Source organism: Rhea americana, unplaced genomic scaffold, assembly GCF_003343005.1.
Source record: "Rhea americana isolate MKP2758 unplaced genomic scaffold, rheAme1 scaffold_95, whole genome shotgun sequence".
NCBI lineage: Eukaryota > Metazoa > Chordata > Aves > Rheiformes > Rheidae > Rhea > Rhea americana.
The window spans coordinates 3223196-3245556 of NW_028187144.1; the positions used below are offsets into that span (position 1 = coordinate 3223196).

At 44.3% G+C, this 22361-nt stretch overlaps 1 protein-coding gene across 1 annotated transcript in view; it reads left to right on the plus strand.

The window, feature by feature from the left end:
• Nucleotides 1-319: 319 nt before the first annotated feature.
• The window catches only part of SIAH3 (siah E3 ubiquitin protein ligase family member 3), a 45302-nt gene continuing 23260 nt past the window's right edge, over nt 320-22361 (plus strand). The window contains exon 1 of the mRNA XM_085324930.1: nt 320-508. Within this exon, the coding sequence (XP_085181056.1) occupies nt 374-508 (135 nt within the window). The 5' untranslated portion in view covers nt 320-373. The remainder of the gene's footprint in view (nt 509-22361) is intronic.

A 22361-nucleotide genomic window follows, 5' to 3' on the forward strand; every position in this document is an offset into this window, starting at 1 on the left:
AATTTTGCCTGCATATCTCCACAGCCTTACGTATGACTGGCTGTAATCACAAGATAAACGCAACGTGCTGATGTATGGTAATGTTCAATAATACATTCTCCGCCAGGCTCAATTCATCAGGGAGTTTCTGGAGGGGAGGCATTCGTTATTGGCTGTCTCCGGACCTCAAGGATAACATTTCTGTCCTTTCCATTGGCCGACCCACTGCTGCAAGCCTCTTCCCGTCTTATTTTGATGATGAATATGAAGGCATGCTAAGCCGTGCCGGAGCGTAGTCCTCGCCGGCTGCACTCCCTCCCCGGGCTCAAGGACTACGGGGCTCCGCCGCTGCTTCCCCTGCCCRCCGCCAGCAGCAGCAACCACAAAAGTTGTGATGCTTTTCTTCACCCAGTGCTTTGGGGCTGTGTTAGATCTTATCCACCTGAGGTTTCAGCACTACAAGGCAAAGAGGGTTTTCTCAGCTGCCGGGCAACTCGTCTGCGTTGTCAACCCAACGCACAGCCTAAAGGTGAGCGACAAATATTTGYCCGTTCTTGATCTCTTCTCGCCCTCCCCTCCTCCCCCGCCGGCGTTTCTCCGTGGGGAATGAAATGATGCTCGAGCGAGAGAGGCAGAGCGTTGTTAAAACATTGCAGCCCTGGCGAGGGGGGGGGGTCGCGCTGTCCTTCCGCAGGATTTGCTTCGGAGCTGAGGGAAAGCAAGCGGCTTGGGACTTGCTAAAAGCAGTTTTGGGACATCGCCGCTCCCCACCCTGTCCCCGAATTGGCAAAGTTTCCTGGCTCCTTGCATTTGTGTAACAAATACTCAGGTTGCAAGTTCTTGGGGAAAAAAATGATTGAAAAAGTTAGTTTGCTGAATAAAAGGTGCTTTTTGTGGAAGGATACGAGCCCGGCACCTAGACCATCCCCCAGACTGACACCGAAGCACAGTGTGCTGCTGATTAGCAACCAGGAGGGAGGAGGGGGGGAGGCAGCCCAGAGGGGTCTGTGGCTGTTGATCGTGTTTGCCTTTTGGTGGAAAGGGCTGTTTTTGTCTCCTGACGGGCGCCGGGAGGTATTCCTCTGGCACTGAAAGTGTCCTTAGCCATTTGCAAGGTGAAGCTATTTTAAGCAGGAGAATACATTTGCTTTAATGCAAAACTATTTATAGACCGCATAAAACATTTCTCTTATTTGCACGTTTTGAGATTTTCACTGGCAAAGCAGCAACAGCTCTGTCTGTGCCAAAGCTCTAATGTTTTTAACCACACGTAGAGAAAGACCAGCAGGGGAAGAAAGCAACTGGGACACTTTAATTACTTTATCATGGTAATGAATGACCAAGTTCAATGAGGCAAATCTTGTTGTGCTGGAAGTCCTTGCAGACCTGACTTGTAGCGCTGCTCGACTAGCTTTATGGAAACTCAGAAATGAATTTATCTCAGGACAACTTATCTTTGGCTCCACTGAAGTCCCCATGAGGAACTTGAAGGGGGTGCAAGGGGCATCTTCTCCGAGCTGCAGGGAGGTCCATTGATGGGGTAGGTCCCTCTTCAGAGCATGGAAACAACATCTCAGCTCTTCCACTTTCAGATCCAAAAAGCAATACCCCCCAAAAGGGCAAATATCCCAGAGTTGTATTTCCAGTATCAGGCAGTGCTGGTGGGAAGAGGTCATTTCTAACACCGTGGCAGCTCTGGAAGGATTTCCCTCCATGACTGCTCTCAGCCTGGTGGCAGCGCAGAGGAGCCAGGGCAAACGCTCGGGTGCTGCCTCACTTTCATGTCAGCACTTGCAGTGCACTCCTCCGCTGCCACCAACACAAGCTATTTAAAAAACCCGCAGCCCTATTATTATCTTAAGAGATCTGGCCGCCCGAATGGATAAGCACTTCGCTGAAAGAAATAGCTGCATTCTTAAGTGCATAAAGAGATTTTTTTAATGAATGCTTCTGTACTTGACCCCTTTTATGTGATTGTCTCCTGCTACTTTCGTCCATCACTTCAATTATAAAAAAAAMTAAGTAAAAAATTGGTTATCATAGGTTATAACAATTTCAGTGCCAATGTCACTATGTGTGGTGAGGCCCCACAAGTAGAGAAAGGGATACCCACTAACTGCTCTCCTAGCATCTACTATTAGACCTGATTTTAATCAGTTCAGTTGCAGATTCTCTATGCTAGGAGCTGCAGGATTTTGTCTTCAGATGTACCGAAATAAATTGATACTTCAGTGCCTCTCTGCTAAATATATAGGGCATTTCACTATAAGGGCAAATCCCTTGTGGCCAAATTCTTCACTGTTCAGATCCAAAGCCCAGTTGACAGAAGAGCAATGTCAGTACTGACTTTGCTGCTCTTGAGACCAGGATCTATAGGCAAAACTCTCTTGGAAATAAATGGGAGCTTCTAGGAAAGGGTCCTACATATAARTGAAGTGTCCAAGGGAATCTTCACCCTCACATGATAGGGTTTCAGTGGGAAACCAGTTTCATGTGTTTTCCYATAGGTGCTTGTTGTGACACCAGGCAGATGGGAAGGGGATAAGAAACCTCCTTGGTCTGAAAAAGGAAATAAAGTGTAAAGTGAAATATGTTTTGAAGGTGCTTCTCAGTTACACAGTTCCCATCCTAAAKGGTAAATAGGAAGGCTTTAAGACTGGTTCCCACTCACGATGTCTTGCTCAGTTTCCCCAAAACTTTTTCACTATTTCACCATTGTTTTGTGAAACGTGATGTGAAAGGTTCTGTGAAAGGTAGCTCCATGCCTTTGTGCTGAATGCTTTGCAAAAGGCACCCATTAAATCCAYTCCCTTCCAGTGCCAGAGAGCAGTAGGATCCCTTGGCGAAATCTAGATGTCTCCAAGTAAGACATCAAAATCTGAACTAGTCATCTTCCCTTCTCTTCCTTGGCAACAGAAAGGTAAACAGCTCTAGTGGGCAAGGTGTCCTGTYGTAAAATTGGTGTCTAAGACAAGGCAGGTGGATCTGCTTCTCGTGGTGGTCATTTTCCSCCAAGGATCACACATGATGGAGGCTGCGGTCAGTCTCTCAGACACGGTGATCTGGTGTGGAGACATCTGAAGTTGGGGCAGAGGAATCCTCTCCAAACTGTCCTGTTGGATTGAATAAGATGTGAGGGGCCTGAAGAAGGAAAAGTCTTAATGTATTCCTCTGTGTTGGTTTATAGTATTACGACTACTTTGATGTTTCATAGTCTATTATTTCTAGCTGGGTCATTTCAACTGTAACATTTTGTTGACAGCCCCCAAATCTATCTTCACAATTGACAAGCGAAGTGAAAACTGTATTAAGGTATGTATGTGGTCGATAAATACAAGCCTGCTAGGAAACAAGGGCTAGGAGTAATGTAATTTCTCTCCCTTCCCTCTAAGGCTTGAATATTTGTACTTAGACTAAAATTGCAAGCCTTTTGCAAAGGGATTGTTTTATTATATATCCACACAGCACCCAAATGAGCAGGTTCCTGGCTGACTACAAAAAATAATAAATGACAGGCATCGTATTTTTGTGTTTGCTTATGCACATTGGCATCCCTCACACAGGTCAGGTCTTCAATCAGTGCCAATGTGCGTAACTCCATTAAAGCCAAATTGCACCAAAACCTCTATTCTTGCCCCTGTCCTTCAAAAGGGGCATTCAGTGGCATGGTAGGATCCAGTCCTCATGGACGGCCTGTAGTTGTTGACTGTGTGTGTTAATCAGCGATGTGGCATCACGTAAAATATTCACTGGGCAGTACTGGGCAGGGGAGCCCTAGTATCCTCCACAGAAATGTTGTATGTGGTGCTGCTCTCATGGTCATGAAGCTAAATCAAGAGGATYCTTGAGCAGAGTTAAAGGTGTCATTGAAAGCCTGCACCAGCACACTGCCGCTGAGATGACCACTTGGGCCTGTGACTGAGACAAGAGCCTTAACTTACCTCTCCCTTTAGGAAAAGCCCAGAAGTTGGTAGAGAAATACACACTTAWAAAGAAACTTGTTTCTTCATACAGCAAGGCTTATTAACTGAGAAGGCTTATGAGCTATTCGGTGTATTATAAGAGAGAAAACTCTGAGATCGTCAGTGCAGATACCTCTATTGATCTGCTGCTATTTTCCCTTTCTACAACAGGCTGACAAAGGCAGTTCTAACCAGGGAGAGCCAATTTTGCAACCATCACCCTCAATTTTGCATGCTTGGCATGGGCACAGATAGGATTGGGTTTTGTTTTGGAGCCTCTTTGTCCTTCTTGCCGCTTTTTGCAYGTTGTCCTTTCACAAGCTTTCCCAAGAATGCTAACAGCACCTTGAGACCTGGTGCTAAGCTGTAATCAAAATGCACTTGCTGAGCAGAGAAAATCGTGTATTTACTGCACTTTTATAGGTCACCTTCATTCTCAATCATATTATATGCGTTACCTTGTAACCTGGGTTTCCTTCAAGCATGCAGTCACCCTGAAGTCTCTCCTTGGAGAGGCAAGACAAGGCAGCGTGAGTTCACCAGCTCAATGACTGCTCTCCTTGAGGCCATTGTAACTAGAGGGAGCTGCTCAAGGAGCAGCATCCTGCTGGCTGAAGGCTTCAGCTTGCCGGGAAAGTTTTATGCTCTCTCASTGTATGGAAGGAATAAATAATGATGTTCACTGTGCTCCACATACAGACAGCTCAGCGACTACCTCTCTGCTTTTCCACCATTAATAACAGTCCCCCCAAGCAGCTCTAGTTGTACCCTTGAGTGAAGGTGGGTGCCCATGTCCAACATGTTGCTTCCCAGCACCATGAAGCCAGAAACCCCATGGATGGCAAAGTGCGGTGTACTGGACGGAGCAGTGCTGGTGGCCAGGTCAGGGCCCTGAGCTCCKCAACGAGGCAGCTCATACTTTTGGGAAGCTGGTCCCACACGTTGCTCTGCCGGGAGTCCTCTTCCACCTTCCTTCCTTCCAGGGCCAGGTTATGCTGCTGGCTTTTTTGCATTAAGCCTGCCCTTTCACTTAAACTGCTCTTTCACCACTCTGATCCTTGCCGGAAGAGTATTTACCAGGAATATTAATTCTTCTGATGTATTACAGGCAATAACTTTATCTCCCCTTAGSCTTTTGATAGGCAGAACAGACTAAGTCCTTTAGTCTTCTCCACCACCCTCTGATCTTCCTTTTTCTTTCTTTTTCTTCGGTTGGCTTCTTTCCTTGCCCCACAGGTCAATCTTACACAATATGTTATTGTAGTGTAATCACAGCCCAGCCAGGCCCTGACACTTTGCTAAGGTCTGTGCATGCCTATGTAAAAAATATTGTCTTTATTCAAGGAGTTACTAGCTTTGTGTACRCAATCTTAACTCTTTTGAATGTGTGAGAAAATGCAACTTTATTATAAAAATACCCTTCCTGGTCTTTGTGGGACTCAAAGGAACTCATTAAATTATGAAAAGAACCATATTTAAAGGAGAGCATAAATAGTTTAGCCTTACATTCAGAAAGGGTCACAGCTCAGTTTGTTGGGCCAATTTGAGTYATAACCTTTTTTTAAAGCAGCAAGGAAATTTGCTCTGAGTTAGGGAAGGGATTTGAATCATGTTACGACGGTCTGGCTCTGCACGCAGCCGCCAGCCAAACAGCGCTGTAATCCACATTATCCCCAGCAGACCATAACGGGGGGATGGAAGTGCTACGGTGCATTATGCCCCCATGAGATTTGTTTAGTTATTTGGGGTAAGGCAAGAGAGGGCCTCTGAAATGTACCGCTGACAATCCCTAGCCATCCGCTGCCATCCTCTCAGCAGAGACTCCCTGAGGTCCCTGTAATCTGGGGAGCCCACGCGGTGTTTTCCTGCCTGCGGCAGCCCTAACCTGACAGCCAGCGCGAGAGGCTGCCCGCGAACCCGGGCTCTCGCCGAGCTACGTGGGTCTGCCCGCGGCTCAGGACCGCCGCCACGTTAACACTGGGCACAGCAAAATCTGCAGCAGGCGTTAAAGTCCTTCYGTAAGGACACCGCGTCCTCGCAGGAGGCAGGGAGCAGCGCCGATTTGCTGCCTCTCCTTCGACGCTGCCTCTGCCGAACGGGCTCCGGAGGGTAAAATTGGAAATCAGCTTAACAGCAAACGCTCGGGAAGCCTCTGTGTGTTCGTCCACGGGCGTCTGCGAATGCGGCCGTGRCGGCCCGCGCGCAGCGCCTTCCCTGCAGCGCAGGGGTGCGGGAGGGAGCTCCGGCGGCTCTCCCGGGGAGGCAGCCTGTGCGCGCCGCGCCGCGGGCCCTTCCCGGGCRCGCTCCTCCGCCGTGACCCGCTAACGTGGGGTTTACGGAGCTGCGCGCACGCACGCACGCRCGCGCGCACACCCCGCGGGCGGCGCAGCGCGGGCGGCGCTTTAGGCGCCCTGCGCAGAGGTTGCAGCTGAAAACGAGGGCAGCTCCCGAGTTTAAATCTTGGAATAACAACTGCAATGTCTCCTCGGAGGGGAAGGGAGGGAGGGGATGAATTGCTGCCTCAGAAGTTTCCGTATTAATACTCGGAAGCTTCTCCTCCCACCCCCAACTCCCCCAAGCTGCCGTGGAAAATTAATTACCGCTGTTAACTGATGCCGTCTGTCATGATGCGGCTCTGGAGATGGGATAGAGTGGCTAAATATTGAGTTTGCTCCTACCTAGGGATGACACATCTGATTTTGAGGGTAGAACGGCTGGTATGAATTTTAATAATAAACTGAACCTGATTGCAGGGCGGTTTGAGTCAGATGCTATCAATGGGAGACAGTGCAGTTATCGTAATATTAGAGAAATGCCTCCCCACTCAACAGGGTGCTCGATAGCCGGGGTTAGAAGTAGCTATCCAACACAGCCACGTATTGCTGTCTAACCCACCCACTCTGATACGGCTCAGATTATCAAGAATTTCTCAGCRTGCTGCTTTGAGTTATACATAATGGCCAAATACCTCCCTTAGGAGAAACGCTGTCCCAAAATAATCACTGTGGCTAACACAGTGGGGTGCAGAGGAAAGAGAGATGTTTTAATAAAAGCCTTGATTATGTGAAATGAGTCGTGAGGTCTCAGTGCAGGTCCCAGCAGATGCAAGTTACACCCAGAAATCTCCACAGATGGCATTAATTAGCACACTTTGTTGGTTGCCTCGGTAGAGAAGCCATGCATTGAATACAGCATTGCAAGCCCCGGATGTTAAAAAATCCTGGGTCAGGCTCCCAAGTATCATGAAATTTGCTTTAAAATTGAAATTTACAAATAAAATATTTTTGGTTTATTTGTTAAGATTCTATTCTAGTATCAAAGGCTTCACAGCTCACTTTTTTTCCATAGCTGGGAGCACCTAGAAACTTCTCAGATAGAGTCTGAGATGCTGAAGTTATCAGACGAATCTGGAAATCAGGGAATTTAAAGGAAAYACAGTAAGAACTTTGGTAAAGGACCTGCTGCTGTGGTGCCCTCTCTCCCCTGCATCARAGATAAAGCCCGCTCCTGGGATGAGGCAAGAATCATCTGCACTTGAAAATGGACAGGGGGGGTTGATGAAAGGTTGGTGCTGGAAAATGCTGGCTCCCTATAACTGAGCATTTCCATGTGAATGTACCATTTTGGGGAAAAGTAGCACAGGAAAAGSCTTCGTTTGTCAAGGGGAAGTGAAGCTGCCAACTTTGGTGCCTCCTATGCCGGGCAGAAAGCCCAGGTTGATGATCCTTGTCCTGCTTGGCTCCAAGCTGGGACTTCAGGTCTCCCCCTACCACCTCAACACCTTTTCCACCTAATGAGTAATTGGTGTTTCTTAYCCAGGTGCAGAACAGGGCACGTGTAGCTGGAAAAGAGCACATGCCTTTGGAAAGCTGAAAGAAATTTAGGCAATATGCTAATTTCAATACGATTTTTAGAATGGAGGCCATAAGCCGAGCAGAGCTGGGCAGCTAAATTCAGCTCWTCTGGGTCTAGTGCCAACTTTTGGAGGAGCTGGAGAGTGCCTGGGTCTGAGCTCTTCATCTGGATTCTTCTGAAAATGAGAGCAACTTCCCAGCCTACCGCTCTATGCGCTTTATTTGGAATGAAAAGCTTGAATGTTGAGACATTAAACACCTTATCAGGCTGCTTTATTTTTCCTTTCTTTTCATAGCTTGTCTCTTTTTGTTAAGTGTCTTTTCTCCTGAGCTATTGTTCCTCCTCACTCTGCTTGTTCCCAGCCATAAAAAATTCTTAAAGCAAAGGATTATCCTTGTCTGCCTGCCACTAACCTAATTTTGGCCTGTCGAAGGAGAGCATCACTAATTTCACTGCATCTTTGGATCCTTTATTTGCTTTTAAGCTCCTTCAAAAGAAATCACAACTGTTCTGTTCTCAAATTGCTCAGTGCCATCAATTTACCTATTGACAAATGAAGTCCCGTTATAAAGCAATAACCGACGAGGAGAGCTACAAAAAGTGGAGAAGTCTTGTTGTCACCTGATTCATTGATGMAGATGACGAGGAAGCCAAGAGTTTTCTGCGCCTGCAAAACATTATCATGATACGCCTTGGTGATTAGGACTTGAAGAGGCAGGTTGAGCTGAAGGTGCAACTGCTGCCTGTTGTCTACGACGCTGTGAACCACAATCACAATTTATTCACCAGAGCAGGCAAAAGAGAACATTTCCCATCTTCTTTGGTGTGCTGGCTCAAACTGCCTTTCAGCAGAGGTTTAAGCCAGCAGTCTGGACTGAGCATTATGAAGGTGGGCACGCATCCCTTCTGCTTCCCATCCGACAGGAGCGAACAGCTGGCAGAGCAGTGGCGGCAGCTGTGGTTTTCAGAACCTCACATGAAGATTTTTACCCCCAAGGATTTTTGAGCGTAGGGCTGAAGAGCTGGCTGAATGGTGAGATTTCAGTGGTGCATGAAGACCTCCTGAAAATGCTTCTGGGTGGTCTGCTAATGGTAACCACCTGCAGCAGCCCACTCAGCTCTCCCACAGCGGTCTCATTTAGAGTGGGAAGAATGTCCTGGCACTACASGATGAATTGCCTGACACATATGCAGTGCACAACTTGAAGCCATTTTATTTATTTAGAGGCATTTCAGAGCACCTTATGTAATGTTAATGGACTTATCTTTAGCTCTCCCCTTTAGGTCTCAGCAACAACAAAAAAAATGGTGTTGTGGGAGAGTGCCAGACACCTCCAAATGCCTTGTATGCTTATTTCGGTGTAATTTTTTTAAAGCAGAAAAATGTTTGAAACAACCCTGCAAATGAATTAACCAATTATTTTCACACCAAATCATGTGCTTTAGGTTCTATTCTTTTCTTCTAAAGCAATTCATTCCAAGATGATCCAAAATGAATTTCTTTTTTCTTGCAGTTTGCCTTCCCTGCTAACAAATAAACCATTTGCACTGTTTTAGTGTAGAGTTACACAGGAAAATATTGAGCTAGAAAGTGGTTGGAGGATTGCCCATCTTCTCCCAGGAAAAGTGCAGCAAAGAGACACAGGTTCTCGTGACTATTTTAAAAATAAGATCACACTCTCTCTTGCATGAAGTGTCAGCTGAAATGGAAAGAGAACCAGAGAAAAGGGGCACAAATGAGACAAAAAAAGATGAAATCAGTAACCTACCCTTGCAAAGAAAACAAATAAACATTACCGATGAGCAGAAAGGTGGCTGCTATGGAGCAGAACAACACATTAGCAGAGGATGAAAATGTTCTTCCACTATTAGAGACTACCATGTGGAAAATAAGCAAAGTAATAAGTGTGAAAATGGAGTAAATCACTACCACAAGGGGATTACGTATGGCAGCTGGGGCAGACAGGAAGGTTAAGGTTACCTTCAGGTTTTTGCGGAAATGAGAGTTTGAAATGGAAACGGGATGGTAGCACTAGCAGTATCAGACTGCGCTATATAACAAGCCATCCCTATCAATGCACATATGCTGAGCCAGGTTTCAGAGTAGTGCYGTGAACCCTGCAAGATTGCTCATGGGTTTAACATTCAGCATGTGCATGGATTCAAAAATATGTGTGTTTTGCAGGATCCAAGCCTTATTCTGATACACTTATTCTAAAGGCACTCAAGCTAAATCTAGTTGAAGACCTTATGAAAAATCTGCAGGAGTCCATCAAACTCATCCACTTCATTTGAAGAGGGGATTCAAGGCATCTTCCTCTGTAGTAGGGAAGTGCAGCCTGGAATATTAACCGCGTCACTGCTGCCCTGCATCATTGGCTCAGATGAAGATGCCTGCTGCATCCCATAACAGGGACCTGTTATCTCAGCTGGTTGGAGCCCTACGGTACAAAAAGGCAGGTACAAATTGCATTAACAGAACAGCAAGGACCAGGCTTTGCCTGTGGGGTTGTATCTCTGTGACTTCTCTATTGATGCTGCTTGAGAACTCCTCTGAGGACATCCCTGACTGAGATACAACTTGTGGAGCCTAAAGTTGGAGGGATGAATTGCCTTTAAAGGAAGCCTATCTTTCTCATCACTGATTATCAAGGAAGACCAGAAGACTAGCTTGAGATAGATACTTCATTTTTACATGGCTGAAGTTAGGTGAAATTAACTCCACCAGTGCCCCATAGTACCTTTGACTTGTCCAAAAGAAAATCTCTTCAGGATAGCAGTGTCTCCTTAAGATAAATCCAGAAAACTTGAATCCTATACTCAAATGTATTCACTATTAGTTTACAGAAGTTTAGATAAGAATAGAGGAAGCCCTGCGGAGGGCAACTAAGGTGGTCAGGAGCTTGGGAAGTGCAAGGAGAGGCTGAGAGAGCTGGGCTTGTTCAGCCTAGGGAAGGGAAGGGTASGTGGGATACAAGGGCTGTTCACAGCTAACAGATGGGATGGTAGAGAGAAGACAGAGGCAGACTCTTCCTAGAGATACACGCTGAAAAGACAAGAAAACCAGAGCTATGCTGAAGCAAGGAATATTTTGACTAGATATGAGGAAAAAATTATTTCCCATGGGAGTACATGGGAAATATGAGTATGGCCTTTGCACAAATTGCCATAGAGGAGGTGGTATCACCATCCTTGAAAATTTTCAAAACTTGACCGGACGAGGCCCTGACCAACCCGACCTAACTTTGCAGTTGACCCTGCTTTGAGCGGGGGATTGGACCACGGGATGCTCAGAGGTCCCTTCCAACTTCAATTGTTCTGATTTTTTAATCCTAAATATAAACAGAGCCTGGTGTGCAAGCAAGCATCTCAAGAGCAATCACTGGACATTTACATCAGCAATGATTAAGACAAACTGTGGGAAATATCAGAAGAGGATGAAAATGGAAGACTGACAGACATGTTGGAGACAGACAAGAGTCTGTGGATCAGCACAGGACACTGACATCAGTGAAAAAGTATTGAGCTATACCAGTTTTACAAGCATCTAGTAATTTAGAACTAGTCAGAGATACAAATCCTTACAGTAAGTCCAAAGCCCAGAGAGRCTACCAGGTAATGAATTCAGTCTGGGCTGGAGGGGAGTCACTGTCACAGAAGAAGGATGACAAAACAGTAAGTTGTATTTTCAAATACGCTTTGGGATAAGCACCCTTATCGGTGCTTATATATAAATAAATTCTGAGGGGAAGAAGTCAGGCTGTTTAACATCTAGCTACAAAGACTTTGCACTGTGGCACAACGGTAAACACGTTGCCAAAGAGTGCTGCATGAATAACATGGAGCAAATAACCCGCYCAGCCACATTTGCCTTTCAGTCTCCTTATGGAATGGCTGCCAGCAGAACAATCTTGCCACGGGTTTATTCAATTAACTTCTTTATGATTACTTTTCCGCTACTTTTTTCCCTAATGCTTCAGACCTGCTTTTTGATATGCGAGCTGTGTTAATTAGCTGTACGAAGAGGTGCGAGGCAGAGTGGCTGCTTAGGTAGCGTTGTTTCTGCTCCCTGACTAGATTCTGCGTCTGCTCCCAGGCTTGATGAGGTTTGTTTCTTATGTTTTTCTTTTAACAGTGAAGGCCACGGTGCTGCCCAGGTGTTGGTAACTTAGAATGAGATAGAAGCATTTGAGATGAGGAAATGCCAATTTATTTGGCCTTTTTAGGCCAGTTCATGGCTTACAGGATGGAAGCCTGTGAGCGGCATGCATTTTCTTGCAGCAACTTAAAATGTTACCCATCCCGTACGACTCCCTTGGTCTCCTCAAGCTGTCATTGCCCTGGGTCATATGCTTGTTCCTCATGCCTCTCCCAGCCGAGTTCCTTGGTGGGTTTACTAGAAGAGTTTGCTTTAATATGCTAGACTGAAGATGCAGTCAAAATGCAGGTGTGTGCTGCTTGGCCATGGGGCATAGCTCGCAGCAGAGTGGTRGTGCAGGCACTGGGATCAAGAATGCCTGAGACTGCCCTTGCAAGCTTTGCCAGAGGATATCTGACAGGAGCTTTGAGGCACTGGTCCTTGAAAAACATTGTGATGGCTTTTAAGATTCGTTGGCCTGAGTAAGGAGTTTACATTTCATTTTCCCTTCTCACAGTCCTGCAAAATAGTTGTGATGTGGTTAGATTCTTGGCTAAATTAATTTCCTCTCTGTCATTGCTCTGATGAATGTTTTTTTAGGAACCTCTTTCTCCCTGTTGCATCAAGCAGCAYCCTGTGCCTGTATAAATGTCTATCTCAAGATATGTAGCTGGCTTAGATGTTTCATTATCTGCRTGTTGGGGAGTGGGTGCAAAGAGATGCATTTCCCACAAGCACACGCCAACATTGATAGAGCACAAAAACAAAGAAGGCAGCAAGTGGCAGACACCTGTTGCTTAAATAAGGGTGCATTTGCTTGCAGGCAATTCACAACTACACCCAGGTCAAGTTTTAAAGTGCCTCAAGAAAACAGATACAAATGCTTGCAGCAGTTCAAATTCACTTCATCTAGTTTCTCCCTTAGAGCCACGCAGGAACCTTTCTTCCAGCTGYAACTTCTGCCTGGACTCTCAGAATTATATGTCATGTGGGAAATAATACAGCTTTAAAAATAAATGAAACTTCCATGGATTTCTCTAGCCACAGAAAATATGTCCAAAAGCAGGCTCAAAAATGTTAAGGTCATGCAAGGTTGCATAAACATAACCACTGGATTGTAAATAACTGATTTTAAAGACTGAATTTTCTTTCAGGCTATTGGTAAAAGATGAAGGCACTATCAGAAAACAGATCTAAAACCAGCTTAATTCTCTCCAGCAACTTCACAAAGCAACTGGAGATAATTTAGGGTTGCAGTTAAACTGGAAACATAAGCTACTGATGAGGTATCTCTTAATAATTTTTAAGCCTTTAATGAATTTTTAATAGCAAGCAAGTGATTAGAAAAAAAGCATCCCAGTTCACGATAAATCCAAGCTGCATCTGGGCGTTTTGTCTATTTGCTGCTTTAACTAAAGTAATTTTAATTTGCCAGGAGCCAATCAAAGCCTGTAACAAAAGAACTCAAACTATTGAAGCAGATGTTGGGGAAGGAAAGACCTTTTCTTTACTCACTCATAGGGAAGATTAATTGATGCTGAAACCAGCTTTTCAGATTGTTCTAATAATAACTTGTTTCTTGACTTCTACAACACAGAAGAACCTTGAAGATGAAGTAGCTTCTGCATGGCTTTTCGTGCAAAAGGGTCTTTAGGCTCTCTCCAGGCAACTTGTGCAGTTGCTTGCAGCCAGATTCTGTCCTGTCTAACACGTATTTGTAGTTCAGGTGCTCCAATAACACCTGTGCCACCCAGTGTTTGCAAGTAGCTGAGAGCTGAAACAGGAGCGAGACCCTAGTCTGGCCCTCTGCAGTTGAGTAGTCCTCCACTCTATTTCCAGTTTTACAGCAAATTCTTATCCAGTGTGGGGAACAAACCTATCTATTGGTAGTTATATTTCCCTTGGTGGGACAATCCAGACTTCCCCAATACCCGTCCTGTTAACAAGTGTTCATGACTTCATTGGTAAAATTTGACTGATCTCTCTGGAAAGCGCCCAGTTACCTGCACTGTGGCTGAGCCCAGTGCTCTGAGCCCAGGCTACGGCTAAAAATGTGGCAGATAGTGCTCGTGTCAGAGGTCTGATGAGCTCATCTCTGTAACTAAGCTTGTTTTTGTCCTCAGTGTATGAACACAACCTTTGAACCTACTGGTACAAGCAGGCACTGATAGACTGGACCTTCTCTTGTCCCCACTAGTCCCAGAACCTGGGGTTCAAGAAAGGACAGAGCAAGGACACATTAGAGGTTGGTAATAAGCCAGTTGGGGCCTAGAGACTAAATAGATGCATTAGGCAGGTGCTGTACCTGAGTTAATAAGCCCTGCAAGAGAGGATCTATTTGCTGAAGCATCCGGCCAAGCTGTTGTGGTTTATCTGCATTCAAAGCTGGTGAGTACCTTCAGGTGCTGCATTTGTCTACCATGCAGCCTAAGCAGCTAGCTGAGGTGCTTTGTAGGGTATTTGTGCCCTTGGTTTCTTTCTCTGTGAATGAGGTGGGGGACAATATTCTTCTACATCAATTAGGTGATTTGGGATTTTTCAAATCTGACTGCTGTAGGTTGAGCAGCTGTATGCATATGAAGGACCCATCCACAAGACCAGTCCAATTGCCATAAATACTGTGAGCTGGCTGAACCCTGTGATGTCCATGATACTGAGGGCGATGTACTCTCGTGAGCTCAGAATTGAGCAGTAAATGTGTAAGACCAGAAATGAGGATGTTGAAGCTTATTTGTAGCCACTTAGTTTATTGTTTTTTTACCTTAATCATTTAATGATGATTATACTCTACTTAGAAAATATAAAGCATTTTAGGAGTGTTAAGTAATACTTACAGGGCTCATTAATCCATGGCTAATATGCAGCCACCACTGAGAGGGAATGAAGCAATCATACCGCACCAGCATTACACAGCAGGCCACCGCTGGCTGCCTTTGGGAGGGAAGTGAAGGATGCCCTCCCCACCCGACACTGTGGGAGGAGGTGGAGTGAGACAGAAAATAATGGTCTGAGGTAGGTGCCATGAGGCATGCTGCAGCCCCCTAACSTCCCTTGTAATAAGGTGCTGGGTTTTTAGGGTAGATCTGCAGCATGAACATGTTGATACACAACTTGACATTTTCTCTAATGAAGACAGCAAAGTTGGCTTTTGGTTTCAGTTTCTGGCCAGAGTAAAATTCAACTGCCTACATCAAGGTTGAAGATACTTTCTTGGAAAGGTGTGTATCAGCATAGCAACCTCTGTACCTTTTCCTAGCAAAGACAGAAGGTCCCTTCAAAGTTTCATCATATATCATCTATACTTCACCACACCAACGACCCAATTATTAAAAAAAAAAAAAAGGGGGGGGGGGAAGGAAGAAGCATTAGCTAGTCTTCACTCGTAAGGAAAGAGGTTGTCTATTGAAACAAAAATGTTCTCCATCTCTTTGGGTTTTCCTGGCGATTCTCCATGCACCAGTGGTCAAAATGCACCTCATGCAATCCAAGGCATGATGAGTTCACAGCATCCAAGTAGAGACAGAATTTGCAGTACCTGCAACATAGGCCCACTAGTCTTGGGGCTCTAATTTCAGAGTGGGTTTAATTCTCATAGAAAATGTCCTACTGGCACACAATAATAAAAAATGTCTCTCAGTTCAGTGACATTCAGGAGGTTCTTAAGTGACAGAAAATTCAAGGGGTTACGGTGAACTACCTGAGGATGGCGTAAAGCAAGAACAGGAGTGTGTCAGGGAATAGTAGATGTACATGTACTACATGGCCAAAGGCAGTATTTTCATTTGTCCTGTCAGAGAATCATATTTTCCACCATATCTGGCACCATATGAGATGAGTATTGAGTCTGTCACAGTCCCAGGCGATTACGTCTTGTGCATTGCCTTCACATCTAGTGTGTGAGATAAGGCTGAGGTCAGTCATGAGCTGGCCAGCCTGTATGACCAGGTGAATTGCACCTTGGATGCAGCACAGTGTCAGGGTCAAATCTCAAAAGAGGTACAAATCTCATTTACCCTGAGAGGCTGCTGTTATTCTAAAGCAAAGAGAGGAGTAGAAGCCAGCTTTATGGTGGGCCCTCCTTTCAAATCCAGTCCCAAAGCTGAGAAAGGAAAGAAATGCATGTAACTTATGAGGTAAATACTTCTCCAGGCAATTGTCTGAGTAGCAGTGAAAATAGATTTTACTATCCTTTAATCAAAACTGTATTTTRGCCACGGCTCTGAGGTGGAAATACTTGGAAATAGCGTGGCTGGCAGYAAATGGACACACTCCCCACCACATTCTTGCTTTGTGCTGTCCTGGTTGCTAACGCAGAAATATCCTGCACGTTCCTCTAATCCAGAAGCAATGGCTGGGGAAGCAATAAATGCTGTACCATGATGYGATGCTCCTGATTTTCCAGGATTTTTATCTAAGCATTGATGTTTATTTAATTACCATAAAGCAGCTGCCTTATTGCATCTAAAATACATCTATTTGCCTTAATTTTACAGTATGGTAATTAACTGCCAATGACTTATCTAAAACGTATTTACAGAGGGAAATGTCAGAGATGCATAACTTCTCATGGCCAATAAATACATCTGCAATAACCCATTTGGTATTTAATTAGCTTACTTATGAGCTCACCTCTGAGAAAAATTATTTGAGAGAATTTGTTCGCTATGATGCTTAAGCAGGTTCTCAAACAGAGAGATGATGCACTAGCTGCAGGTCAGCAAAAATTTTTGCGCTATTATGGTGGAGTGTTTTGCTATTCATACAGGCTTAACATGGCTATAGCCTTCACATCATTTTTAAGTTAAACTATTAACCACACAGAAAATCAATATGCAATAGAACAAGGTTCATTAAATGGAGCATAAATCAACCCATCTGTAGACACAGTAGGCACAAAAGACTTTCATAAAGCTCTTGGCCCGTAAGGACCAAAGAAGAGGAGACTGTTATCATGAACACATTACTGTGGCCTAAAATGCATCCAATCTGGGTTCAGTAATAATGCTAAAAAATATTAACCTGGGGAGAAGAGGAGAATATGTGTCTGCCAGGACCTAATAACAATGTGGTCCTTCAAGGGTWCCTTCTGCTGTAACTTGCTAGATGAGATGGGAATCACATGAGCTAAAAGGATCCTCCATTTCTGCAGCATGCTCAGGSATATTGTCCTCCTGGGATGTTAGAGTACTGATCCTTCAGAGGAGGGTCATACCACCGTCCCGGAGGACCGCCGAGCTGCCTCTCAGTCATTAACATCCAAGAACCACTGGGCATTACGTTGGTGTCTTCTTCGGGCTAAACAAAGTGCAAGCTACAAGACTGAGGATATTGCACTCCTCGTCGTCAATTTTATGTCCTCAAAGCACATTTTGTACATGACTGAGGACACACATTGGGAGACAACAGAGCAAAACTGGCAGCAGGGGCAAAGAAAAGGAGGGATCTGATTCATAACTTTGCTGGCATAACAACAGGGGRAAGCTTTGGTGAGGGCACAGGGAAATGTTTTTCCTCGCAGGCATAAATTCACRTATTTTAAAGCTGAAAGAAGCTATTATGGTAATCTCTTCAGACCAGCTGAACAAACACCAAGCCAAGATCCCTTCTCAGGAACTTGAGGWCATAAATTCAGCTACCTAGTGTCTTTTAGAAAGACCTCTGCATTGGACACAATGACTTTCACTGGTGGAGAGCACAACATGTTTATGGAAAARAAAATATGATGTTTTAAGAAATGGTACTGCTAGCTACCAAAAAAGGCTACATTCAATAATCTAGGAAGGCTGAGATTTGGGGAGGARGTGTTCAGTGTTTTGTTTTTCCTAAATGCTAAAGAAATAGAAACAAGTTGAGATCCCACTCAAAAGCCTGGAAACTTGAGTATCTCCTCGCTCCTGCTCAGCAGAACTTTGATATCCCCACAGAAACACTGCATCTATTGTACAAAACAAAGTAACTTTACTGGGAGGGGAGAAGCAAAGAAACAGCCTCACAGAAATCAATCACAACTAATCAGTAATACAGGTTTATATCTATTCRCTGAGACTATTCTTTCTTGGACAGCTCTGCAACAGTCTTGCATTTCATCAGTGCTCACCACATCAACCTGTCCTTTCCACAGCAGGTTTCCTCCATGTTTCTCTCCCTCCATTCGTAACTATGCCAGCTCTCACCAGTGCAGCCAACAGCCCTTAGCGACAGCTGGATCCAGAGAGCCCTTCRGCACTTCTTGTCCTCTGAGATTTTGTGAAAGTCACCCCCAGCTTGCAAAYGCACTATGGTGGGCCTTCAGCACTCTGTCAAAGCCAGCAACATCTTCAGTCACCACTTACCCCAAGCACCAGCGTCCCAGCTCTCTGCACCTTCTCTTTCCAAYAGTAGTTGTGATACGCGATTTTTACTCTCTCTCAAACAAAACTGTGTTTTGACCACAGCTCTGAAGTGTTGTGCCGCAGAAGAGGAAAAGTGGCCTGACCTATTCAGTCATTTTTCCCAGCCAGGGAGCCAGCAGAGAGCACCTTTCCTTGCAGAGCCTCTGCTCCTTGAGCTCCTGAAGCAGCTCTGGTCTGCTCCTTCTGGGCTGTTACAGGGACCAACTGTGAGCTTTCTGCTCCCTCAGCCTGTGGGATACATAGCTGGCAAAATTATAACACTTTAATGCTCTACTTTTGTTCTAACTGAATGCYGAAGCTCCTGTTGCTGGTGACTGAATTGTCTTACTTGTTTTTTTGCTGCAGTAGGGAGGCYATGGCTCATTGGTCTGGAAAATATCATGCTTGCCCTTGGCAAATAGCCAGGTTTTCATAAAATATTCTTSAAGTAGAAACTCTAGTTCTCCTTATAAATACTGTTGTCTCCATTTTAGAGCTGGAATAACCAAAGCCTTTTTGAGGTTAAAGCAAGGTCTGCTATGCAGAAAGAAGAAAGTCCCAGTCTCCTCTCTTTTCAATAAGGAGGTATTTTCAGTTATTCTGTGGAACAAGAGATGAAACCTCTTCTGAAGTCAGGGAAAATCTCAGGGGTTCAGCACTTACAGGTTCACACCTTGTATGAGCAGAAAGAAAAGGTCTTTYGAGGCTGATGAAAATGCATTTGATTTTGAAGGCACAGAAAGCCATTAATTATGCAGTTCTTGGAGATAATCAGTCCAGACACCTGTTATATAGAGAGATATAGTGCTAAGAAACTGCAGAGTAAACRTAAGTTGACTGCATTTATAGCCCGGAAAAGGTACCTGTTGAAGGACACTCACTATTCCCTATCTCATCTTAAATTTCATGAAGCATGAACCTTGTGAAGACATTTCAGTTCCTGATAGGGCTGTTGTACCAGCTCCAACAGTCTAGAAAATGATTAAGAAAATTACTTTCATATGTGTGTTGTATTGTCCCAAGATTACATTACRTTTGTTATCCAAATCACAGAAAAAATGGAGACGCTGCTGAGTCTCCAGGGGCAAATGTGCATATTTCATGCCAGATGCCTTCTGTTTGTCCCTGAAGAAAGTGCCTTAGCACTGCCTGTGGGATGCTGCCTTTCAACGATGCCTCTGCCAATGGCCGTCACTGAGGGAAGACCTACAGCAACAGGCTTCTGCTGATTATTTGAGAGGATGAGGGAAGTTCTCATTGAATTTAATTTGTGCTAGAATTTACTTAGGGCTGAACTGCAGCTAAAGTTTGCATCCAGATTTCACAATTGGGAATGCATTACAGTCATTTCCTGTGATTTTTGCTGCCTTTGAACCAAAACTAGAGAACTGGGCTCTTCTGGGGTTGAGATCTGAACTAGAATGAGTGGAATTGAGAGGTAATTTCAATACCGAAAGGATGGACACGGTTTTGATCCCTTCCCCTTTTGTRAGAGGGGAATTTTATGAGCCTTCATTGAAGAAAAGTATGGTGGACTGAGCTTTGCCTCTCATGCCCCAGCCTTCAGTGCTGGCTAGAAGAGACCTCAAGGACCGTGGTTAGACTGCAAGGCTCCTCGCCCTGCACACAGCAGAAAAGAGCTCAGTTCCCAGAGGACTGCAATTAATCATAGAGAGTGCTCCAGGTTGTAGTTAAACTACCTACTGCAACTCCCTAACCCGGACAGGATGAATATTTACGTTCACTGATTGCAGTGAAAGCTGAAGTCTATGGATAGGAGGTGTCCTGGGCTGAATTTGGGTACCAAAACACACACGACGATAAAAGCAAGTCTTTGAGCTAATTCCTTTGATTTTACCAGTGACATGATCTAAATTCTTACCAGGCGTCTACAGGGAAAATATCTCCATGGACACTGCCTGCTGCAGAGATATCCACTATTTCAACCGTGGCAGATAATACTGYCCTGCTTGTCAGATGAACTTAATTTTCCCAGTTCTGGGCTTCCTCTGATTTTAACAGTGKGAAGGGGATGAGCTGCTCAGAGTTATGTGTTAGATAGTATGTTAGGATGATACAGCCAATGACAAAACATCCCATAAAATGAATGTGTCTGGCATAATGCTGCTGAAAGGGATGCAACTGGAATGAATTTGGCTTGTATGGTCATTTCCCCCTTGGGCAGCAGACACCACTCTGGCTGGAGAGGCTTGTGATGGTGACATAGTAGCAGTAGCTCAGAAGATCAGTGTGACGCTTCAGTCATTTTGCAAACAGAGCTCCCTGGAAAGCAATCCTCCTGCAAGTGCTCAAATCTGCATTCCCTTGATCACTCAAATTCACAGTGAAACTGATATTRCATGGCTTGTACTTTTCTTCCATCTTTTTTCTTCCCCTTAATATAGCCTGCTAAGTGGCCTGCTATTAATGGACATACATTAAACTGCTTGGCACAGCATGTTCAGCACCGGGAGCAGGAAATGATCATTTCAGGGGCACGGCTAAGAAAACCTGTAGAAGTGTCTTGGGGCAGAATGAAAATCTACTACTTGGGGATTAATTATCTGGAATTTAATGAGGCCAAAAGCCAGTGAGCAATTAAATATCTCTAGATGGAGAGGGTAGTTTCATGATAGGCTTCAGTGATGAGGCTGGCTTAAAAAGTTCCTACTGTCTCATTTCAGCCTGTTACCAACATCACCATTTTGGGGCTGTGCTGTAAATCATAATGTTGAAATGATCTGCTTTGTAAGATCTTTTAGGGTTATATTTCAGCTGCAGCATTTCAAGAATAGGCTTAGTTTTCCACCAAACTGGAGTGAAGATGAATGTCTGTGTGTGTGTGTGTGTGTGTGTTTGTGTGTGTGTGTGCACCTGCATGTGCATTTTTGTACCTCTATGCAGAAGTGATGTTTGCACACAGGAAATAATTTCAGAGTCTGAAATTCAGACATTTAGCAGTCTATACCACTAAATGAAAAAAAAAGGCAAGGAGCAAGCTCTTGCTTGAAGCTAAACGCCACTGACTTCTTCAGCAGGTTAGAGCAAGCTTTTGTTGCAGCAGCTTTGTCTTGGAGAGATGTAACTAGAGTGGTCCAGAGCAGAGCCAGGGAATAAACTAATAATTCAGCCATGTGGCTGATTAGGAGTCCAGCACTTGGGTTCACTGCTTKATTTTCTTTTGCTGGGCACAGCCATGTATCTGTCTGCACTAAAAATATCTAGCTCCAGATGCTGGTTTTGTGTTTATAGCCTAGCTGTTTGACGTAATCAAACCCTTTATCTGCAACATCTTCAGAATATATTGGCTTGGGTTTTGATCTCCTTAATCTAGCACACATTTATAAATAAACGTTGTTCTTTTTGTACTAAGTTTCACATTGAATAAATCAACRGGAGTTTTTGACGATAACTTTTTTCCTGATTTACATTAAGAAATTTGTGAAAAGTCCCTATGCAAGAAGTCAGTGCTTTTAGTAAAGATGTTGCATGATACAATTCTTGACTACTACATCATCTGTCATATAGATATCTATTTTGCAATAGCCAAAATCCAGTCCTATCTTCTATTTCATCCAGTCCAGCTTTTCTTCAGAGTTCATGTTTCTCTCCAAGTACAACAACCGTATCACTTCAGTTATTGCCTATCATAGCAAAGAGWTCAGACATGCTTTCTGGCTTCTCTATACAGTATATCAACTGCAGTTATGTAAAATATTACAAGGAACTGTTAYATCAAGAAGATGCAGACAACAGGATTAAAACACTATAGGATGATACATATAATATGAAATTAGAGGCATCCTACCTGACTAGGTATATATATATGTATATGTATATGTTAGTTGGTATATGAGGCCTAGGAAAAGATTTGAGGAATTGAAGATAATTTTTATTTTAAAAATGAATCAGACTATAACCATTCTGGGCTTGAGTAGCATCTGATCATTTTTTCTTGGCCATAGACCAGGCCCAGGGAAAACCCGTTCCATCCCCCTCCATCAAGCGTTTTGTTCTTTAAAGCTATAATGAGATCAGACGTAGCTCAGCTTTCCT